The sequence below is a fragment of the Anopheles coluzzii genome, chromosome X (assembly GCF_943734685.1).
Source record: "Anopheles coluzzii chromosome X, AcolN3, whole genome shotgun sequence".
In the NCBI taxonomy this organism is placed as follows: domain Eukaryota; kingdom Metazoa; phylum Arthropoda; class Insecta; order Diptera; family Culicidae; genus Anopheles; species Anopheles coluzzii.
This window is the reverse complement of record NC_064669.1, coordinates 21690897-21710509: the sequence shown is the minus strand read 5'-3', so window position 1 is coordinate 21710509 and position 19613 is coordinate 21690897. Positions and strand designations below refer to the sequence as shown.

General features: G+C 44.4%; 2 protein-coding genes across 4 annotated transcripts in view; one reads left to right on the top strand and one right to left on the bottom strand.

Annotated features, from left to right (window-relative positions):
- LOC120948954 (frequenin-1) overlaps window positions 1–19613 on the bottom strand; it is a 152908-nt gene that overhangs the window by 11238 nt on the left and 122057 nt on the right. For all 3 annotated transcript variants that reach the window (XM_040365860.2, XM_040365841.2, XM_040365852.2), the window contains exons 5-6: window positions 204–282; window positions 42–130 (exon numbers count right to left, since the gene is read on the bottom strand). In XM_040365860.2, the coding sequence (XP_040221794.1) occupies window positions 42–130; window positions 204–282 (168 nt within the window). The remainder of the gene's footprint in view (window positions 1–41; window positions 131–203; window positions 283–19613) is intronic.
- LOC125906728 (uncharacterized) overlaps window positions 1–19613 on the top strand; it is a 363957-nt gene that overhangs the window by 316586 nt on the left and 27758 nt on the right. The gene's annotated exons all lie outside the window — the stretch shown is intronic.

Genomic DNA, 19613 nt, shown 5'->3' with positions numbered 1-19613 from the left:
TGACTTGTTGGAATTAAATTTGTTTCAAATGAATAACATACCACCATTTGATATATTGCATCAACAATATTATACATTTCATCCCGTGTTATGAAACCGTCATTGTCTACATCATACAATCGAAACGCCCCTGAAATTTTTACCAACGACATATAGTTTAGCTTCAAATCTGATCACTCGCTCCAATTTATATTTCTACTTACAATGTAACTTTTCATCCAGATTTCCTCTTGAAGTTATTGAAAGAGCTCTTATAAACTCTTCGAATTCTATCGATCCATCCTATAATCGAAACATGATAATATTCATTTAATAATTTGAATATTTGAATACATTTCAAGAACATCACGAAAAATTTAATTAAAAAGCTGAAACAAGTTTAAAGAAAATTGTAAGAAAGATATCTAGTATTTTTTTTTATTCAGGAGGGACGGCTTTGCCGAATTGCTTAAAATTAGAGTACATATAAATTCGGTTTAATCTTTAATGCACGACTGTTGCGAGACATTTCCTTCTCGCAGCTTTAGGAGGGCACCATATCCCGGGTGTGCTCGGACGTTGCTGTCAAAATCCGATCCTTGTCCTTGTCGAGTGGTCCAATAGGAGGTGGCAGAGGTCGAGATCATATGCTTCGTCATTATTCTGTGGAAAAGAAATTTTCCAAGGCTCGAATTCTTCTGGTTCGTTCTTGTCCGTTGAAGTAGTCCGCTCTTGTCCGTGGGCATTGCAGGGGTCTTAATCCAATCCATATTCCAGGGCTCTTTGGGATGGTTAGTTTGCATCATTCTGCATTCTTGCCTCTGGTAGCAGAGTTGAGGTGCTTTGAGAATTCTTGCGGAACTGTCTTTGTAGAGTTTATCTTTACAAGGACTTCGTCCATGCAAAGACCTTCTGTCTCAAGCTGTAGCTGACCCAACATCCATACAAACCACGCTCATTCATTCATTCATTCATACGTACAGTCATTCATCACAAGCAAACTAGCGATTTACAACATGTAGCACAAAGACAAACAGATGGAGTGGGAGTGGGATACATAACTCATTCAACCAGCCATGCAAGAGCAAGCCGCACGACGATGATACATGACCGCACCCTGCTGCCAAAAACCGCGAATATGCTACAAGGGAGCAAGTCCCTCCATAGCACCCCGCGATCCATGCCATCGGCGTGAGAGTGCATGATAACGACAACGACCAACCAATACACAGCCAGCCACAATAGCTCTGTTACAGGAATATTACACAGTTAATCCGTTAGCCCTGCAGAACTCAAAGATGATCCTTAGCAGGCTCCAGTCCGACCCAGCTAGTATATCCCGGATGGGAACACCAGGAGATCTTCCCAGCTTTTCGACTGCATCCAACAAAGTGGGTCGTGCAGCCTCGTATTCCACGCAAGACCATAGAAGATGGTCTATGTCGTGAAATCCAAGGCCGCAGCCACATGCTTTTGTGTCGACCTGTCCTATACGCTAGAGATGTGCGCCCAATGCGAAATGATTAGACCTAAGTCTAGACATCATTCGAATGAATGCACGCTCTCCAGAGATATCGCGGAACCAAGGTTTCAAAGAAACTCTAGGAGAGATCGAGTACAGGAACCTCCCAAGTTCATCCGTGTCCCACAAGCCCTGCCAGCGTGCAATGCAGAAAGCTTGTGGGGCCCGTAAGAACTCGTGAGGGAGAATAGGTCTATCGTAATAAGACCCTTCCGAAGCACCCTTCTTGGCCAAATGGTCTGTTTTCTCGTCTCCTAAGATGCCGCAATGAGCAGGCAACCATACCAGGGATATTCGAAACGATTTTTCAAACAGGGAGCTTAGGACTTTTAGAATTTCTTTTACAAAATAGTCTGGGCTCTTAATAGCCTTCACGGATTTTAATGCTTTAAGAGCACTTAGGCTGTCTGAAAAAAATACATACTGATCCGGAGGGCATGCACTTATCAACAGTAAGGCATAAAAGATTGCGGCGAGCTCCGCTACATAAACTGAGCATCGTTGGCGTAATTTAAAATATGCTTCGGTACACGTGTTATATACACCAAAACCAATGCCCTGCTCTGATGAGGATCCGTCAGTGTAAAAATGGTTTACATTTGGTTGGCCATGTCTTTCCACAAAAATGTTGGGAATTGTCATCCAGCGAAGATTATCAGGGATAGTTTTAATTGCCTCCCTCAACGAGGTATCTACACTTAAAATGGAACTGTAGGACTCTGGTAAGCTGACACTACTAATGTTTTGAAAACTACTAGGGTGCACCTGTAGAGAAACAAAATCACGATAGACCTTCATGATTTTGCATTTAGAACCTATCTCTTGCAGTGTTTTAAAGTTCTCGATTATCAAGGGATTTGATACTGTAGAGCAGACGAAAAGGCGAAGCGATAGTAGCTCAAAACGAAGCTTTAGCGGCATCACTCCGGACATCACTTCGAGTGACATGTTGTGAGTCGACTTCATGCTACCTAGCGCGATTCTAAAACAGCGATACTGAATCCTCTCAAGTCGGATTAAATGCGACTTGGCTGCCCTGTGGAAGCATATGCAACCATACTCCAAGACGGACAGTATCGTTGTCTTATATAGGTTAAGGGCGTCTTTGGGATGTGCACCCCACCAGAGTCCGGCAATCGTTCTGAGAAAATTGATTCTTCTTGTACATTTCTGTACCAGATAGTCAATATGTGTCCTCCAAACATTTTTGCTATCAAACCAAACCCCTAGGTATCGAAAAGATCTGGCAATGGATATCTTTTTGCCATATAAAGAGATATCGACCTTTGGGTCAACCAAAGTCAAGCGTCTATTACTCTCAGTGTTGTAAAAGAAAGAGAATATCAGCATTTCCGTTTTCTCTGGAGAAAACTCGATACCTAGGTTTGTGGCCCACACTTCTAAATTGTTAAGTGTGGTTTGCAAAGGACTTTGAAGGTCGGCGATGTTGTTGCTGGCGACTGATACAACACCGTCGTCCGCCAATTGCCTAAGGTTACAGCCAGTTGCAAGGCATGCATCAATATCGTTCACATAAAAATTATACAACAAGGGGCTCAAACAGGACCCTTGTGGTAGTCCATAGTAACTGATTCTCCGAATTTTCATGTGGCCATTGTCGAAATTCATTGCCTTTTCCGAAAGGAGGTTGAATAAGACGTTATTCAGTCTTGGGGTTAAGCCCGCAGATTCTAACTTTTGACACGGAACATTGACTGATACTAAGTCAAAAGCCCCCTTGATGTCAAGAAATACAGATGCCATCATTTCTTTACGAGAATGAGCCATCTCGATTTCGGACACAAGCAGCGCCAAGCAATCGTTGGTACCCTTGCCTTTGCGAAAGCCAAATTGGGTACTTGACAAGAGGCCTTTGGATTCAAGCAAATTGTCCAGTCTAAAAAGAATCATTTTCTCAAATAGTTTTCGCAGGCAAGATAGCATTGCTATCGGTCGATAAGAATTATAGTCTGATGCCGGTTTGCCAGGTTGCAACAAGGTGACTACTTTCACTTCTCTCCACTCCAACGGGACGGTGTTAAGCTTCAACATAATGTTGAATAATCTCAACAGCCGTTTCCTCGCCAGATCTGGCAGATTATGGAGCAATTTGTTCCGAATCAGATCCAGTCCTGGAGACGAATTATTGCTGGAGTACAGAGCAAGCGATAGCTCAACCATTGTGAACGGTGAATCCATTTGCGGATCACTCCCATGAGCACTCTGTTGAAATGGAGGTGCTTGAGCGAAATCAGGGCAGACTTTTTGTGCAAATGGCTCTAGCCATGCCCCAGAAACCCTTTCGCTCTCGTTTGTTGCTTTGCTGTTGCGCATCCTTTTCGCCATGCTCTGAAGCTCCGTTAGCGAAGTGGAAGGCTTGATGTTTTTGACATACCTCGGCCAGTATGACCTTTTTTTTGCTTTAAGCAAGTTTTTGCACCTACGCTCCAGGCCTCTATAATGGATGTATAGATCCATGGAGTCGGTGTCTCTATACCTGGCAAAAGCCTTCTGCTTCGCTGAAAATGCCGCTTTAAAATCCGCGTCCCACCAAGGAGTGGGTGGTCTTTTAAAAATCCTTGCCTGGGGGGGCGGCCTCGTTTGGGCACCGAGGGCGCACTCGTTTATCGCCATAACGAGATTTGTGTACTCCTCATTTACGGAGAAACTGGGTTCTACGCGGCTTAGCAAAGCGGTCATTTGGTTGCCGTATTTCGTCCAGTCGATGTTCCTCGTTAAGTCACAATTAACGGGGACTTGATCGACTGTGCGACTCCTCTTGATAATCGAGATCTTTATTGGCAGATGGTCGCTGCCAAGCGGGTCTTGGATTACCTTCCACATAGAATCCAGCCCTAAAGACGATGAACAAAGAGATAGGTCTATTGCGCTGGGTCGTGCCATAGGTGAGGGCACCCTAGTTGCTTCGCCAGAGTTTCAAATCGTCAAACTGTATGTGTCGCAGATATCCCTAATGATTGGTGCACGATTATCGTCATGCGTACAACCCCAATCTGATCCATGGGCGTTAAAGTCGCCCAGGATGAAAAACGGTTTTGGTAGTACCGTTACTAGGGTTTCAAGATCCTTGTTGATCTTCTTTGGGTCCAGATTGGCTCCCGGTGGGATATAAATTGAAGCAATAGAAACGTCAAGATCCCCTAGTTTTGTCTGTATAGCGACGTATTCGATTCCCTCGGGTGTGGGGAGGGGTATTCTGTAGAAGCTGTGACTACTTCGAATACCAATTAACACTCCCCCACCACGCCTATCACTAGCTGCATCATGTCGATCTTGACGAAAAATATTATATCCCGGGAAGGTAATATTTTTATCGGGTGAGAGCCAAGTTTCGCTTAGGGCAAATGCGTTACAATTGTGTTGCCCTATCAATACTTTAAAAGAGTCAATTTTTCCCAAAAAACTTCTGCAGTTCCATTGTAGTATAGTGGTCATCGGAGGCATTAATCATCCAAGCGGACCATCATACTGAGACATGGCCATTTTGATAACCATTGCCTGACCATTCCTCTTAGGAAAGGAAATGCCAAAGGGATTAGCCCTGATAGGGGTTCCGGGAGGGAAAGGGAGTCTAGGAGGGATTGTAAGATTTCTGTCAGGCTTGGGAGGGATTGCCTGGAGAAGGATCTGGGTTCACTGGGGAAAGCCAGATTGCTAGGATTGGGAGGGTTACGGGAAGGTGGACGAGTACGAACATCACGTGGGGGCATGGGACCCTGGGATTGGCGTTGGGTCGCATCAACGTGACGTCGAGGTGCCTTTTTAGGGGGAACAGTTTTGTTTTTCCGGATCCCTTTGATTGACACCCTCGGTGTAATCGATCTTTTCACTCCTGTTAGAGGGGCCAGATTGGGCAACGGTTCATTACCCTCAAGAAGTGAGAGTGTATCGAACGGATTCACTTCTGAGGTTTTCTTCAAAACATCGGCGAATGACCTCTTTGAGTTATAAAGGACGGCTTTTTTATGCTCGGCCTGCTTTTTGCGGTACACTGAGCAAGTAGACACTTCGTGCCATTCCTGTTTGCAATGGACGCACTTTTGGGTGTCAGCCTTGCATTCTGCCGTAGAATGCGGTCCTTTGCACTTACCGCACCTAACAGAGTTGGTACAGTAAGGCTCGGAATGCCCAATCTGGCTGCATTTAGAACAGGTAGCAACCTTTGTAACAAAGGGTCGACGGATGGGTACCCGTAGACCCTCGAAGTACAGCGTGTTCGGCAGTACTGTACCCTCGAAAGTGATCCGGAGTGAGGAAGTCTCACGGAACACCTTCTTTCCGTCAAACATTTTCGAAGCGTACAGTTTTTTCACTTCGAGGACCTTGACACGAGGCGAGGATTGATAAAGGAATGCCCCTTGTCCGTATTGAAGGATATCTTCTAAGGGGTATTCAAAGTCATCTACCACACCGATGACTTCCACCAATCCACCGGGAATATAAACCCGGTAATCCTCCGTATAGTCCGGATCGGCCACAATTGCATTGGCTTGCACCCGGTCCTTTGCGGTGACACGCAACTTCTTTGGATGCAGTCGGATGACGTCCAAAACACCCGGGTATTTTTTGTAGATCGATGCTGTGATCGATCTAACGTCAAGCGGCTTGGTACGAGGCATAAAAAAACATTATGTGCCCCGTTAAAAGAACATGATACGTTTTGGCCCTTGATTTTAGATTCGCTTCAGCAGAATTATCTCGCGATGTTGAAGCTAAAGGTTCATGTAAAACCTTTTTCTTGGCCATCTGCCCTGGGTCAGAACTTTTGCGCTTCACTGTAATGAAGCCTTCATCAGATTCATCCATGGGCTCCGCCTCCATGGGAGAGCCCTAGCCAACGAATTAACTGTATGGGGAACAAAGATAACAGGATAAGAGCGGAACACTTAGCAAGCACGGGACAAATGAGAGGAGAGCGCACGCGATAAGATGCGAGCGCACAAGAGATGCGAGCGCACAAGAGATGCGAGCCGTACGCACTTGTATCGTCGATGCGCTCAACTCTCTCTAACGGGTAACGCACAGACAATTATACGCACTACACACACTTAACACTTAATCGCACAACAAAATCGAGCAGTTTTGTTGCTCGGATTTTCGATCGCTTTCCGCCAAAAGCGATCGAAAAAGCGAGCAGAAATGTCAGGGAAAACGCTTGGATTCCGATCGAAGATATATTTCAATGCTAAATTTCAGCGCTAAAAATTTCGAAATATTTCATTCATAAATTGAGTTTGAATTGAAATATGGCTGCAGTTTGAGTATGAGAAGTTTTCGATCGCTCTGCGCAGCGGGATTACAGCGCTGAAAATATCGAAATATTTCATTAGTAAATTTGCAACAATTTTGAATGCGAAATATTTCACAGCCATCTGCTGTGAAATAAGTTTGCAGTTTTAGTTGGAGAAGTTTTCGATCGCTTTGCGCAGCGGGCGATTGGCCATCTGACGCACCAACTCAGGCGAGGGGTATGAGGCGGAGCAAGGCACGGGTAGCGCGACGAGCTGCTTGACAAATTTGTCGTAGGAGGGGAAAAGAAGGCATGATAAAATTCTCCGAACACCATGATTTCCCTTTTCGATTCAAATTTTTATTGTGATAAAAATGATAAATCGATCTGGTTATCACAAGAATATTATAAATTGGTTATTGAATGATTCACCAAATGTAGTGATACCTCTAGTAATAAAAATGGTTTAAGAGTTTGATGAGTATGCTAGGGCTTTCTGCTGTTAAAAGCAGCGGCGGGTCAAGCCTCTCCGAGGCCCTAGACGTTATGGTAGACGGGGCCCCTTCACCAAATCCATCGACGGGGGGGGGGGGGGGGGGGGGGTTGGTGTACGAATCATACACTGCAAATTTTATAAGTTTGCTGCAGTTACATTTTTTACTGAAAGCTATTGAGTAATGCATGGTTTTCTCGTTTCACTGAATATCAGTAAAACAAATTACTGAAAATGCAGCTATTTATTCTGTCAAAACGACATTTCTGAGCTTCAAAAGAAAACATAATGCGATGCCCACTTGCTCGTGATGAACAAACATTTGATTTGGTAACCGCTTACACCCCGATAAATTTTAGGTGCGTATTCGGCTTGCGGGATTAACGTTTTGGTTGAGAAAAATCTTCACACCACTTTGCTTTTCTTGCTGAAATTTCATGATAACCGTGAGTGCGTACCAAATCAACAAACTTGCTTCGACAAAATACAGTTCACATCTGTATAAATCTTTATGAAACAGAGATGAACAAGAGCAGCATGGACTGCCACCCGCTCATCAATAAAAACCCCAATTTCAATACTTTTTTTCGCCAATTTTTAATCGATATCAATGACTAAACAATCAGTAATATCAGAAAGGCTTTGTGGTATGTTCAAATTTTGGGTACTGTGGATACTGTTTCGAAGCGGACTTTCGACACTTGATCGTCTAGGCGATCATAAAAACCTTTAGGACGTTGGAGTTTAGAGGGATTACCTTGGGTAGGAGGACATAACTAAACTCCTTAAATGAGAAGTCGATAGATGATGGATGGGCTTAGTCCTATCCTGACAATCCGAACAAATCTGACCCGCCATGATCGGAGTTGGTTTTATCTATGCTCAAAAGAAGTTAAAGGTCGGAAAGTTATCGTTTTCGCTAAGCTAGTTACATTTGTCTTTTATTGACAAGAACGATGGTTCTAAACGATATTTTCTTTCCTACTTTACAGTTTCTAGCTCGTGTTTCATAATACGGACGATTTGATTTAAAATCGTCATCGTGAGCATAACATGAAAACAATATTTTGCTTTTACGTTGGTGTTTACCTTTACAATGAATACTGAAGTACCGTCTTGCTTCGAATTACGGCCACTTCATTTTCAATCGGTCAGAGCGATAACTTGTTGCTCGCGGGAAAAACAATATTTTCATTCGAAAGTAACTGGAAATACCTTGTATTGCAGTATGTTTGTCTCAAGTGATCCACGGACCACAGGTTGGAGACCACTGCTTTAGATCAGCTGCTTTCTAAATGATCGAGCGGTGAGGGCCAGGAGAATGCATTTTTTTACACATACATTATTATATTATTACAGTTAATACCCAAATAACTGGTTTATGATATTAAACAATGCGATTGGTTATTGGTTTTCTTAAATTATTATATCATCCAAGCAAGTTTCAAATTCATTTTATTAAATAACTAAAATTGATTGTAAAGATTCTTCAATTAAGAGTCTGCAGCATACTGTGCAAAAGTCATAAAAAGTTCAAAACAATTAAGCAAAATTGCAATATCGCTTCTCAATGTACCCTTCCTTCCATGTTGCAAATTTGTTTCAGAATATATCTGAAGATGGTACAAAAACCTTAATAGCTGAAAAATTATCGAGAAAAACGTACAATCGTTCAGTACTAGTATGAGGCCACGGACAAGTAATGCCAGGTCAGACAAATTGATAGCGCATTTCCTTAAAAAAAACTCCTAGAAAATCGTTGCATCCTTAAAAAGCAATAGTGTGTAACCATTGTTCTCGTAAAATCAACAGTCAGGTTTTTATGGAATTATTCGTTTCTATTTTCTAATTTCTCCTCAAATTTGACCATATTGATTGGTCCGACAATCCATGTTATGGTGATCAAATTTGGAAGAGTTCAACGATATGAATTGTCATATTAAAATATGTTCAGTTAATTTGTAATGAAAAGGATCTTCCTATCTTTCAAAATCGCGCAAATATTTTCTCGGGCCTGACTGCATATTGTGGCGGGCCGGACTTTGCCGACCGCTGCCGTCAAATTTTACGCGATCATTCATATCGATATTTCCTTTCCGCCGACCCTTCCAAATTTGACCCAAACCCTTCAACAGCTTGCTTTTCCACCATCACTTCGTCCAGTCCCCAAAAAATAGCAGGGGCACGAGTTCTTAGTTTTTGCGTGATAACATAGACACAGGCCAAATTAAAAAGCGCACACATCGACATCGGAATCGATTCTTGAATGAAACCTCAACAGATAAAAAGAGCGTGCTTGGTGTCAGCCAATTTTTCTTGCTAATTTCTCCGGTTACGAACCGTTGTGTTGACATCGGTTTCGGAGCCTTTTAATGTCGTATGTGCAAGTAGTTTGCGTGAGGCATCTCTTGTAACGGATTTCGCTTTACCCAACTCGCGCGTAACGTTCAATGCATTGGGCCAACGATGATGAAATGATATTGTTTTGAGCTGTGGGCATGTATCGCAGCGTTCTACGCTTCCAAATTAGGTGCACGTGTTAAACAAAAATATTGCACATGTTAAAAAGGCAAATGTTTTCTGCTTCTGATAGTAAAATGCTTATGATAAATAAAATAAATATGCTTCTGATAGGTCTGGTAGTAATAGTAAATCTGATTGTAAACATAACCCTCGGGGGGAAAATGGAGATATATTGGGTTGACAACACCAAATAGAAGGGGCCCCTCAATCGACGGGATCATCAACGGGGCCCCAAATGGATGCGGCAATGGAGATTGTTCTTCGTATTATGGCTGTGTATGGCTGTATGTAGATGCATCTGTAACGGTTTTTGGTCTTGTTGTATTCGCAAAACTTGAAATAGTCGATAAAAACCATATATAAATGAACATGTTCCATAGGTTCCTTGAGTATTTTTATACCCTTCCCCCCTTTCTTCTAACTGAAACCTTTCCCATTTCCCCTTCTCTTCGGTCCACAAACTGGATGTGTTCGATTAGGGCCAAGAATGAAAATTTTAGTTTTTGCATTAAAAGACACACACAATCCACTATCCCAGGCCAGGAATGTGAATACCATTTTTCGTGTGAAACAGCTGTCTGCTTTCGGCACACAATCGCAAAGCGGTAGCAGGGACCCCGTATACAAGAACAGGACGGTTCATCCCAGCCAAGAGCGCACACAATGACATCGATTTACCATTTCTCGAATAAAACCTCAACCCACTGAAGCACCGTTGACCAAACGACCTTCCTAGGCTTTTTAAAGCGACGCGAGCTTGGTGTCATTTTTTCCTGCTAATTTCTCCGGCTACGAGCCGGTGTATTGAAATTTTGTTTAGGGGCCTTTAAATTTTTGACTGTGTATGATGTGTGCTTGTGGCTGTTGAAACGGGTTTTCTTTGTGGTTAAACGCAGCGTTCTGTTCTGTGTGCTGTGCATTGGATTTTAGCAGCAAGTGTCTCCGCGTTTTTTTGGTGAGCTCGTGCATCGACCATCCACACCAAGACACCAAATGGACGGGCCCTTCATTGACGGGGCCCCTTATAGACGGGGCCCCTTATCGACGGGGCCTCCTTACCGACGGGGGCCCTTACCGAAGGGGCCTCTTCATCGAAGAGTCCACATAATAGTTGGGGCCCCGTAAACCGCCTTTGAGTTTTAGTTTCAGCATAGCTGTAACGGTTTTTTATCTTGTCTTCACGCAAAAAGTTGTATGTAAATAGTGATAAAACATCATTTTAATATTAACATGGCACAGTTTCTTTTTGGACATATAAATACCACCCCTTCCCGATTTCCCCTATTTGTCAGTTGACCACAAAAGTTGAGTAAGGCCCCGCGTGGAAATTTAAGGTTTTGCGTTAAAAGCAGGCACGCTCCACGATCTCAGGCTTGAGATGTGAATACCATTTTTCGCGTGAAAACAGCTATCTGTTTTCGGCATACATCTTCAAAACAAGTATAGGGGGCCCCCAGACAAACACAGGCACGTTTCATCCAAGCCAAATTGAAAAGCGCACACATCGATATCGATGGAATCGTTTCTCGAATGAAACCTCTACCCACTGGAGCACCGTTGCTTGCTTAATGTTAGTCAGTTTTTCCTGCTAATTTTACCGGCTACGAGCCGGTGTATTGATATTGTGTTTCGGGCCTTTAAACTTTTGTTTGGGTGTGTTGTATGCTTGTGTTGTGTAACGGGTTTTCGGTGGTAGTTAAGCGCAGCGTTCTGTGCATTCCATTTTAGCAGCAAGTTGCTCTGCGTGGTTGTGGGTTTGGGTGTCTCGTGCACAGGCCACCCACACCAGCAAAAATTGACGGTTTCTCGCTCTGTCCAATACTTTGCGCCAACGATGATGAGGTATTGATTTGAGCTGTGCGCGCGTGTCGCAGCGCAGCTTGGATGCAAGTATTGGCAGATTTCTTAGAACATTTAATGTGCTGCTTTGAGTAGTATGGGCCCCGGTTTTCAGCAGTTCGGGGCCCTCGACAAAATACAGTGAGTAAAGCGATGGGAAAAATGAATTAATAAAAAATGTGTCTTTTTGAAATAGATGGTAAAACTCCCATCCAGAGGGGGGTGGGGGGGGTAGAATCGGTACGAAGTCGAACATCCACAATGACGGGGCCCCCTAGATCGACGGGGCCCCTGGCGGCCGCCCAGTCCGCCCACCGTTTAACGCGCCACTGGTCAAAAGGCATCCAAGATGGCCAAACCGATTTTGGCTAAAACTTGAATGCGTTCCTTTACAGTCCTGGACATTTGTCAAGTAAGAAAACGATAATATCAATTTGAGAGAAAAATAATAAAAAATAAAAAAATAAGCCCGAATTTATTAATATTACTAATTTACAATATACTTACTATTTGTAATAACTTTCTCGTATCTAGATGCATACCAATAAGCATGTGACATATTTTAACGATGACATATTATAACGTCCCTACCAGCATTCAACGGCTTTGAAGGCATTTAGAAGGCATTTAAGGCGTTAATCGCCTTACAAGGCGAATAAAGATTTCAGCTGAAACTTTCTCGGCTATAACGGGTTCTCTTCGAAATCTTTCAACTTTTTGATTCAACGAGAACAGATACCTTGCCACCATCTTAATTTGCTTATTTATCGTTTTTGCACCCTCACTAACGTAACTGCCAAATAGGTCAGTGAAATCGCTTTTGGTTCCGAACCTACAAAGCGTGTGTTCAAATCCTGATTTGTATTTAGAACTCTTTTCTGTTTTGTGTTTATTCCTTTTCCACCAAATCTGGCTGGTTCGACGATGAATGCAGACAAGTGACCGAACGTAAGAATACTGCATACCGAGCAATGCAGCTACGGTATAGAACGCGGGCATGCGCAGAGGAATATTCACGGCTCAGACGCGAAGAGAAACGAGTTCACCGCTCCAAGAAGCATGCTTTGGAAGAGCAAAACATGCGGGAACTCGAGCAAACCAGAGAGGCGTACGGACCAACACGAAAGTTTTACCAAGCGATAGCAGGTCACCGAAACAACGTTGTACCTAAGGTAACCTGCTGTCGCAACAAGGATGGAGATCTGGTTAGTAACCAGCCAGAGGTCCTCTCGCGGTGGGCTCAGTACTTTGATGAATTACTCAACGACCAGTTAAACGAACAGCTAGAAGCGCCACTAGCAGATAGTGTCATGCTACTGCCACCTAGCATAGAAGAAACACGAAAGGCTATCCGTCGGCTGAAAAATAACAAGGCACCCGGAACCGACGGAATTGAAGCCGAACTGGTCAAGAATGGAGGTGCACGACTAGAAAACGAGATTCATCAAATTGTTGCTGAGGTGTAGGATAGCGAATCGATGCCTTGTGATTGGAATCTCGGCATCATCTACCCCGTATACAAGAAGGGAGACAGGTTGGACTGCAACAACTACAGGGGTATTACGGTGTTGAATACCGCCTATAAAATATTCTCCCTGATCCTCCAGGATCGCCTTGTCCCACACGTCGAAGAGATAGTCGGAAACTATCAAAGAGGATTCCGAAACGGAAAATCAACCACTGATCAGATCTTCACCATGCGGCAGATCTTGGAGAAGATGGCTGAATACAAAAACGACACATACCATCTCTTCATAGACTTCAAAGCCGCATACGATAGCATAGCCAGGGTAAAACTGTACGACGCCATGAGCTCATTTGGACTCCCGGCCAAACTGATAAGGCTAGTTAGAATGACTATGACCAACGTCACATGCCAGGTGAGGGTGGATGGAAAACTCTCAGGACCTTTTGCTACCACCAAGGGTCTGCGCCAGGAGGACGGGCTTGCCTGTCTCCTATTCAACTTGGCGCTAGAGAGGGCCATCCGCGACTCGAGGGTGGAGACTACGGGAACCATCTTCTATAAGTCAACCCAGATCCTGGTATACGCTGATGATATAGACATGATTGGTCTGCGGCTCTCCTATGTAGCAGAAGCCTACCAAGGGATTGAGCAGGCGTCAGAGAGCCTCGGATTGCAGATAAACGAGGTAAAGACCAAACTGATGGTGGCAACATCAGCGGACCTACCAATAAATAATCAGAATCTATGTGGGCGTGATGTACAGATAGGTGAATTCACCTATCTGGGGTCAAAGGTCAGCAACGACAACAGCATGAAAACTGAGTTGCGCGCCAACCTGCCAACCGGTCATTCTATAGCCTGAAAAATCAGTTCATCTCAAAGAACCTGTCGCGACGGACGAAGCTGGGACTATATAGTACCTATGTAGTACCAGTACTCACATACGCCTCGTACTCACATACGTAGACATGGACACTGTCCAAATCTGACGAAACCCTCTTAGCCACGTTTGAGAGGAAGATGCTCAGAAGGATACTTGGCCCCGTATGTGTGGAAGGACAATGGAAGAGCCCCTATAATGACGAGCTATACGAGATGTACGGCGACCTCACTGTCGTACAGCGTATCAAGCTCGCCAGGCTCTGGTGGGCTGGCCATGTTGTACGCATGGAAACTGACGACTCAGCCCGTAAAGTCTTTTTAGGCCGTCCACAAGGACAGAGGAGGCGTGGTAGGCCCAAATTGAGGTGGCAAGATGGCGTGGAGGCGTCCGCCATTAAGGCCGGAATAACGGACTGGCAGACGAAGGCGCGAGACCGTGAGCGGTTTCGGACACTCCTGAGGCAGGCCAAGAGCGCAAAGCGGTTGTAGCGCCGGAGAAGTAAGTAAGTAAGGTGATGCGACGCTATCTGGATGATCTTTTCGCCATTTCTCCCGCAAAACGTGGAAGTTACGAGTCCCACACCATTTTGCTAGACGGTTTCGAGCGAACGATCAAAATGGTGGAGAAGGTTGGTACAGTATCGGACTTTAAGATAGAACCCTGGTGTTTTCAACGCACCGTGCACTTGTTTTGCCACGTTACTTGTGTTTGTGTGTGTGTGTGTGTGTGTGTGTGTGTGTGTGTGTGTGTGTGTGTGTGTGTGTGTGTGTGTGTGTGTGTGTGTGTGTGTGTGTGCGGGTTTTTGTCTGAAGAAACGTAGCTTGAGATGGTTTCATATTGCGTTGCAAGCATTCTGTTTATGTGTGTTATCATGTGAAACAGCGTGTGTTTAAACTTAGATAAAAGCTAAAGTTTGCATCGACAGCAGCGCTTGTTCCTCGGACGAGAACGCAGGTGTGCTGTTTCATGAATGTGAATACGACACCGGTGCGAAATGAAAACGCGTACAATAGCATTGAACTCGGCATTCCCTCACAAGTGTTTCACCAGTGCACGCCATTGAAAGGCATGCGTGCATCTCTGCGTTAAACGTTGTGTGCGCATGGGAAACTTTGTGTGTGCATTGAGCAAGAGCGCAGGTGTTCTTTTCAATGGGCGTTTTTCGTTGGCCTGTTCTGGTTTTGAATGGGTAGATGCTCACTCGCTTACTCATTGATAGTTTTTATCAATACGCTTTTTTGCTGCTCGACAACGATGTGATTCATCGCGTATAAAAGCAGAACGCAGGCAGTGCACGGCATCAGTCGTGTCCAAGTTTTTAACCAGTGTGTTCTTGACGGTCTAAGCAAGCAATTTTAGTAACAATGGGTCGAGGTAAACATTGTACCGATTATCAGCGCCATATCATAAAGCGAATGGCGGCTGCTGGCATTAAGCGCAGAACGATCGAGTTCGTGATGGAACGATCGCGCACTTTTGTGGCAAACGCGCTTAGACAACCGAAACGCGCAAGTCACCCGGACGTCCTCGGAAGACCACGGCGGAGGAAGACCGTAAGATCGTAAACATATCGAAGAAACATCCGTTTAGCTCGGCACCAGAGATCCGAGGCAGACTGAAATTGGCGGTGACGCCGAGAACAGTTCAGCGAAGATTGGTCAGTGCCGGGCTACTCGCGCGAGTGCCACGCAAAGTGCCCAATTTAACACCTGCGCATAAAAACGCACGGGTGTTATTTGCAATTGAGCACATGTTCTTCGATGAGGAGGATTGGCGCAGGGTTTTGTGGTCAGACGAGTCGAAATTCAATCGACAGGGGTCGGACGGACGCAGGTTGGTTCGGCGCCCTGTTAATTGTGCTCTTGATCCGAAGTACTGCTTCAAAACTTTCAAGCATGGCGGTGGTAGTCTCATGGTGTGGGGATGCTTCTCCTACTATGGGATGGGTCCGTTGGTTCGAATCCACGGTAATTTAAATCGTTTTGGGTATCGAGACATTCTTGATACTCATTTGCTATCGCATGCTAGGAAGAACCTTCCTCGGTCTTGGATGTTTATGCAAGACAACGATTCTAAGCATACTTCCGGGACTGTCCAAACTTGGCTTGCTGACAACAATGTCAAAACAATGAAGTGGCCTGCCCTTAGCCCGGATCTCAATCCCATTGAGAACCTCTGGGCAATATTCAAGAAGAGGCTGGGTAAAAACATACCGGAAGATCTGGATCACCTCTTCGATCACATGCAAGAGGTGTGGAGCAAAATTCCACCTAAAACGATCCAGAATCTGGTGATGTCGATGCGTCAACGCATGATAAATGTCATCGTGGGCGACGGCAATAAGATCAAAAACTGAGCTTATTGCATTTTTGAATAGGGATCACTGCTCGCGAGGGCGGTGGTCCTGCTAATTACAACAAAAACCTAACCCAAAACACAAAAAAACTACTAACAAATCTATCCGAAACGACATACTTGTGAAACAAACACACACACCAATACACATTCAAACATACATACACACACCCACACACACACACAGATGCACACACACACACATATTTACACACACACATACACACACATGCACACACACACAAACACAAACACACAAACCACACATAAACCTGTCCCAACGGGTGCATGCTGCGTTGAAAACACTAGGGTCCTATCATTCTGTCCGATACTGTATCTGTACGAATGGTTGGAATGTGGTTTTGGCGCACATGTTATGCGACAAATTGGATTCTAACACTTGAAAGGAATGGGAAACTCATCATCGAAGTAGTGAAGTAGCAGATTATGAGGAATTGGTGAAATTTCTGCGACACCACGCTATGGTCCTACTAGCTTAGCCCAGTGCAAAAGAAACTGCCCCTCACGCACACACTAACCACGGTCGACAAAAATGGAAGCAAGCGTGTGCAACCGTAAACGTTATAGAAAAAAAGAACATTCTGCAACCGAGAGAACCATTCCGCCTTTCAGTGTGACACCTTTCGAAACCTGCCTGTAAATCAACGGTACGACAAAGTGAAAGACAAAGCACTTTGCATAAATTGCTTGACGCCAGACCATCGCGTACGAGAATGCACCTCCAGCACGTGTCGTGTGTGTAAGCTGAAGCATCACACTATGTTACATCGGACGCCGATTGAACCATCGTCTACGGTTGCCGCGAGTGTTCCTGAGAGTACGGTGACAACATCAACGAGAGCAACATCTTTTATCGAACCGAACAATACAGTGATGCGGACCCCGACCGCGAACCAACCGGTGCCTACAACATCTATATTGTTGCCAACAGTCCTGCTAACTGTCATCGCATCGAATGGCAACAAAATGATCGCACGCGCATTACTGGATGGAGGAGCGCAAGTGAATCTCATCACCGAACGTTTAGTGCAAAGTTTACGAGCACAAAGGCTAAGAGATCATCTCGCGATTGGAGCAGTGGGCAGAGGCAGCCAAACATCAGCTCATTCGGTAAATGTGGTGATTCATTCGCATTGTACTAATTTTTGCTTTCCTTTAAGGTTGCACGTACTACCTGAGATCATATGGAACCTTCTGTCAGTTAAGGTTGATCAGCAACAATGGGAACTACCACCGAACGTTAAGCTAGCTGACCCAACCTGTGCAGAGATTGGCGCAATCAATATGCTTCTCGGAAGGGAGGTGTATAATGAAATATTATTGAACGGATTAGTTAGGCTACGATCGGGAGAAAATTATGTGTTTCTGCAAGAGACTTCGTTTGGATGGGTAGTGTCGTGTCAAAATCTATGATATGCAGAAGTTTAAATCAACGAAGTCTGGTTAACGTAGCGTGCATCGATGAATCGTTAGATGAGAGGCTAAAGCAGTTTTGGGAGATAGAAGCGTGCCAGTCAGAGAAAATGTTTTCGCCTAAAAAATCGAAATGCGAAGCGATATTTGAAAGCACTACAAAACTGGGAATCCATGGGAAATTCATAGTAGCATTGCCAAACGATGTGGAAAGGATTAGGAGGATAGGAAACTCTTACGAAATGGCAAAACGTCGACTCATCGTCTAAGCGCCAACCCTGAGTTGAAACAACAGTATCAGGAATTTCTAGATGAATATTTAGAACTCAATCACATGGAAGAGATTAGTTCAAGCTCTAAATTCATAAACGAACCCATGTATTACATGCTACAGCATTCCATTATTCGTCCGGACATCCTTACGACCAAACTGAGGGTTATTTTTGATGCCTCTTGTGCAACTGAGTCTGGAGTTTCACTAAACGATGCTTTGTTAGTTAGCCCTGTGATTCAAGACGATTTGATTAGTATCGTCCTGCGGTTTCGCATCCCGAGATACGCATTGACTGCAGACATCGAGAAGATGTATAGGCAGATATGGATAAGAGAGGCAGACCGTCCACTTCAACGTATCCTGTGGGGAGATGAATATGGTGGTGGAATTCGAGAGTTTCAGATTAAGACTGTAACGTTCGGGACATCGTCAGCTCCGTACCTGGCGACAAAATGTCTTCAAGCACTGGCAAAGGATTTGACAATTTGACAATTTATCATACCCGATAGCTTCAAAGACTTTGAAGTCAGAGTTCTATATGGATGATATGATTAGCGGAGAGGACACGGTAGAACAAGGGAGGCTAGTTTGCAATGAGCTGTCAGAATTATTGCATTCTGCGGGATTTCATTTGAGGAAGTGGGCATCAAATTCCGTAGAGATAGTGAATTCCCTTCCACAAGATCTTCGATAAATTCAGCATCTCAAAATGGCATAAGGAGGATAACATTACTAAACGGACGGTTGTGTCAGACGCAGCGCGCTTGTATGATCCTTTGGGGTTGATCGGGCCAGTGATCGCAATGGTAAAATGCTTCTTACAAGTCCTGTGGGAAAAAGGTCGGCTGGGATGAACCATTAGAGGAAGAACTACTAAATTGGAAGAAGTTTAAACAAGGCATAGAAGACGTTGAAGGGATCGCGGTACCACGAAGGGTGATAAGAGATTCAGCAAACAGCATAGAGCTTCACGGCTTTAGCAATGCATCAGAAAGGGCCTATGGTGCCTGCTTGTACATGCGAACGATTTCGGCGAATGGTACCATCACAGTACAGCTGCTATGTGCTAAATCAAGAGTAACACTAATAGAAAATGGCAAAAGGCAAAAAAGAGTAACCTTTTCAAGACTACAGCTTTCAGGTGCCTTATTGCTCCCATCTGTGGCAGAAGGTTAAAGCAAGTTTGAAGTAAGAAACGAAGGGAGTATTTTGGGTGGACTCTACAATTGTGTTGTACTAAATAGCAGCCAATCCATCTCGATGGAAATCATTTGTAGCGAACAGAGTTTCAGAGATCCAGCATACCACGGATCGGCCACAATGGTTCCATGTATCTGGTGAAGACAATCCGGCAGATATTCAGTGGCGCGTTAACACTAGAACCGCCGATGAGACTTTTTTGTCCCATCGCACTAGAAAAAGGTGTGTTATTCCGCTTGCCGCCGTGACAAACCATTGAGGTTTTCTGACTTTTATTTATTTTGAACGATCTTTCGAATGCGCTTGTAAGTTTCTACAATTACATTTACTTTATTGTCTTTAATCGTGCGCAGGAGAACAATATTGTCGCGGTATACCGGAGTATTAAGAAA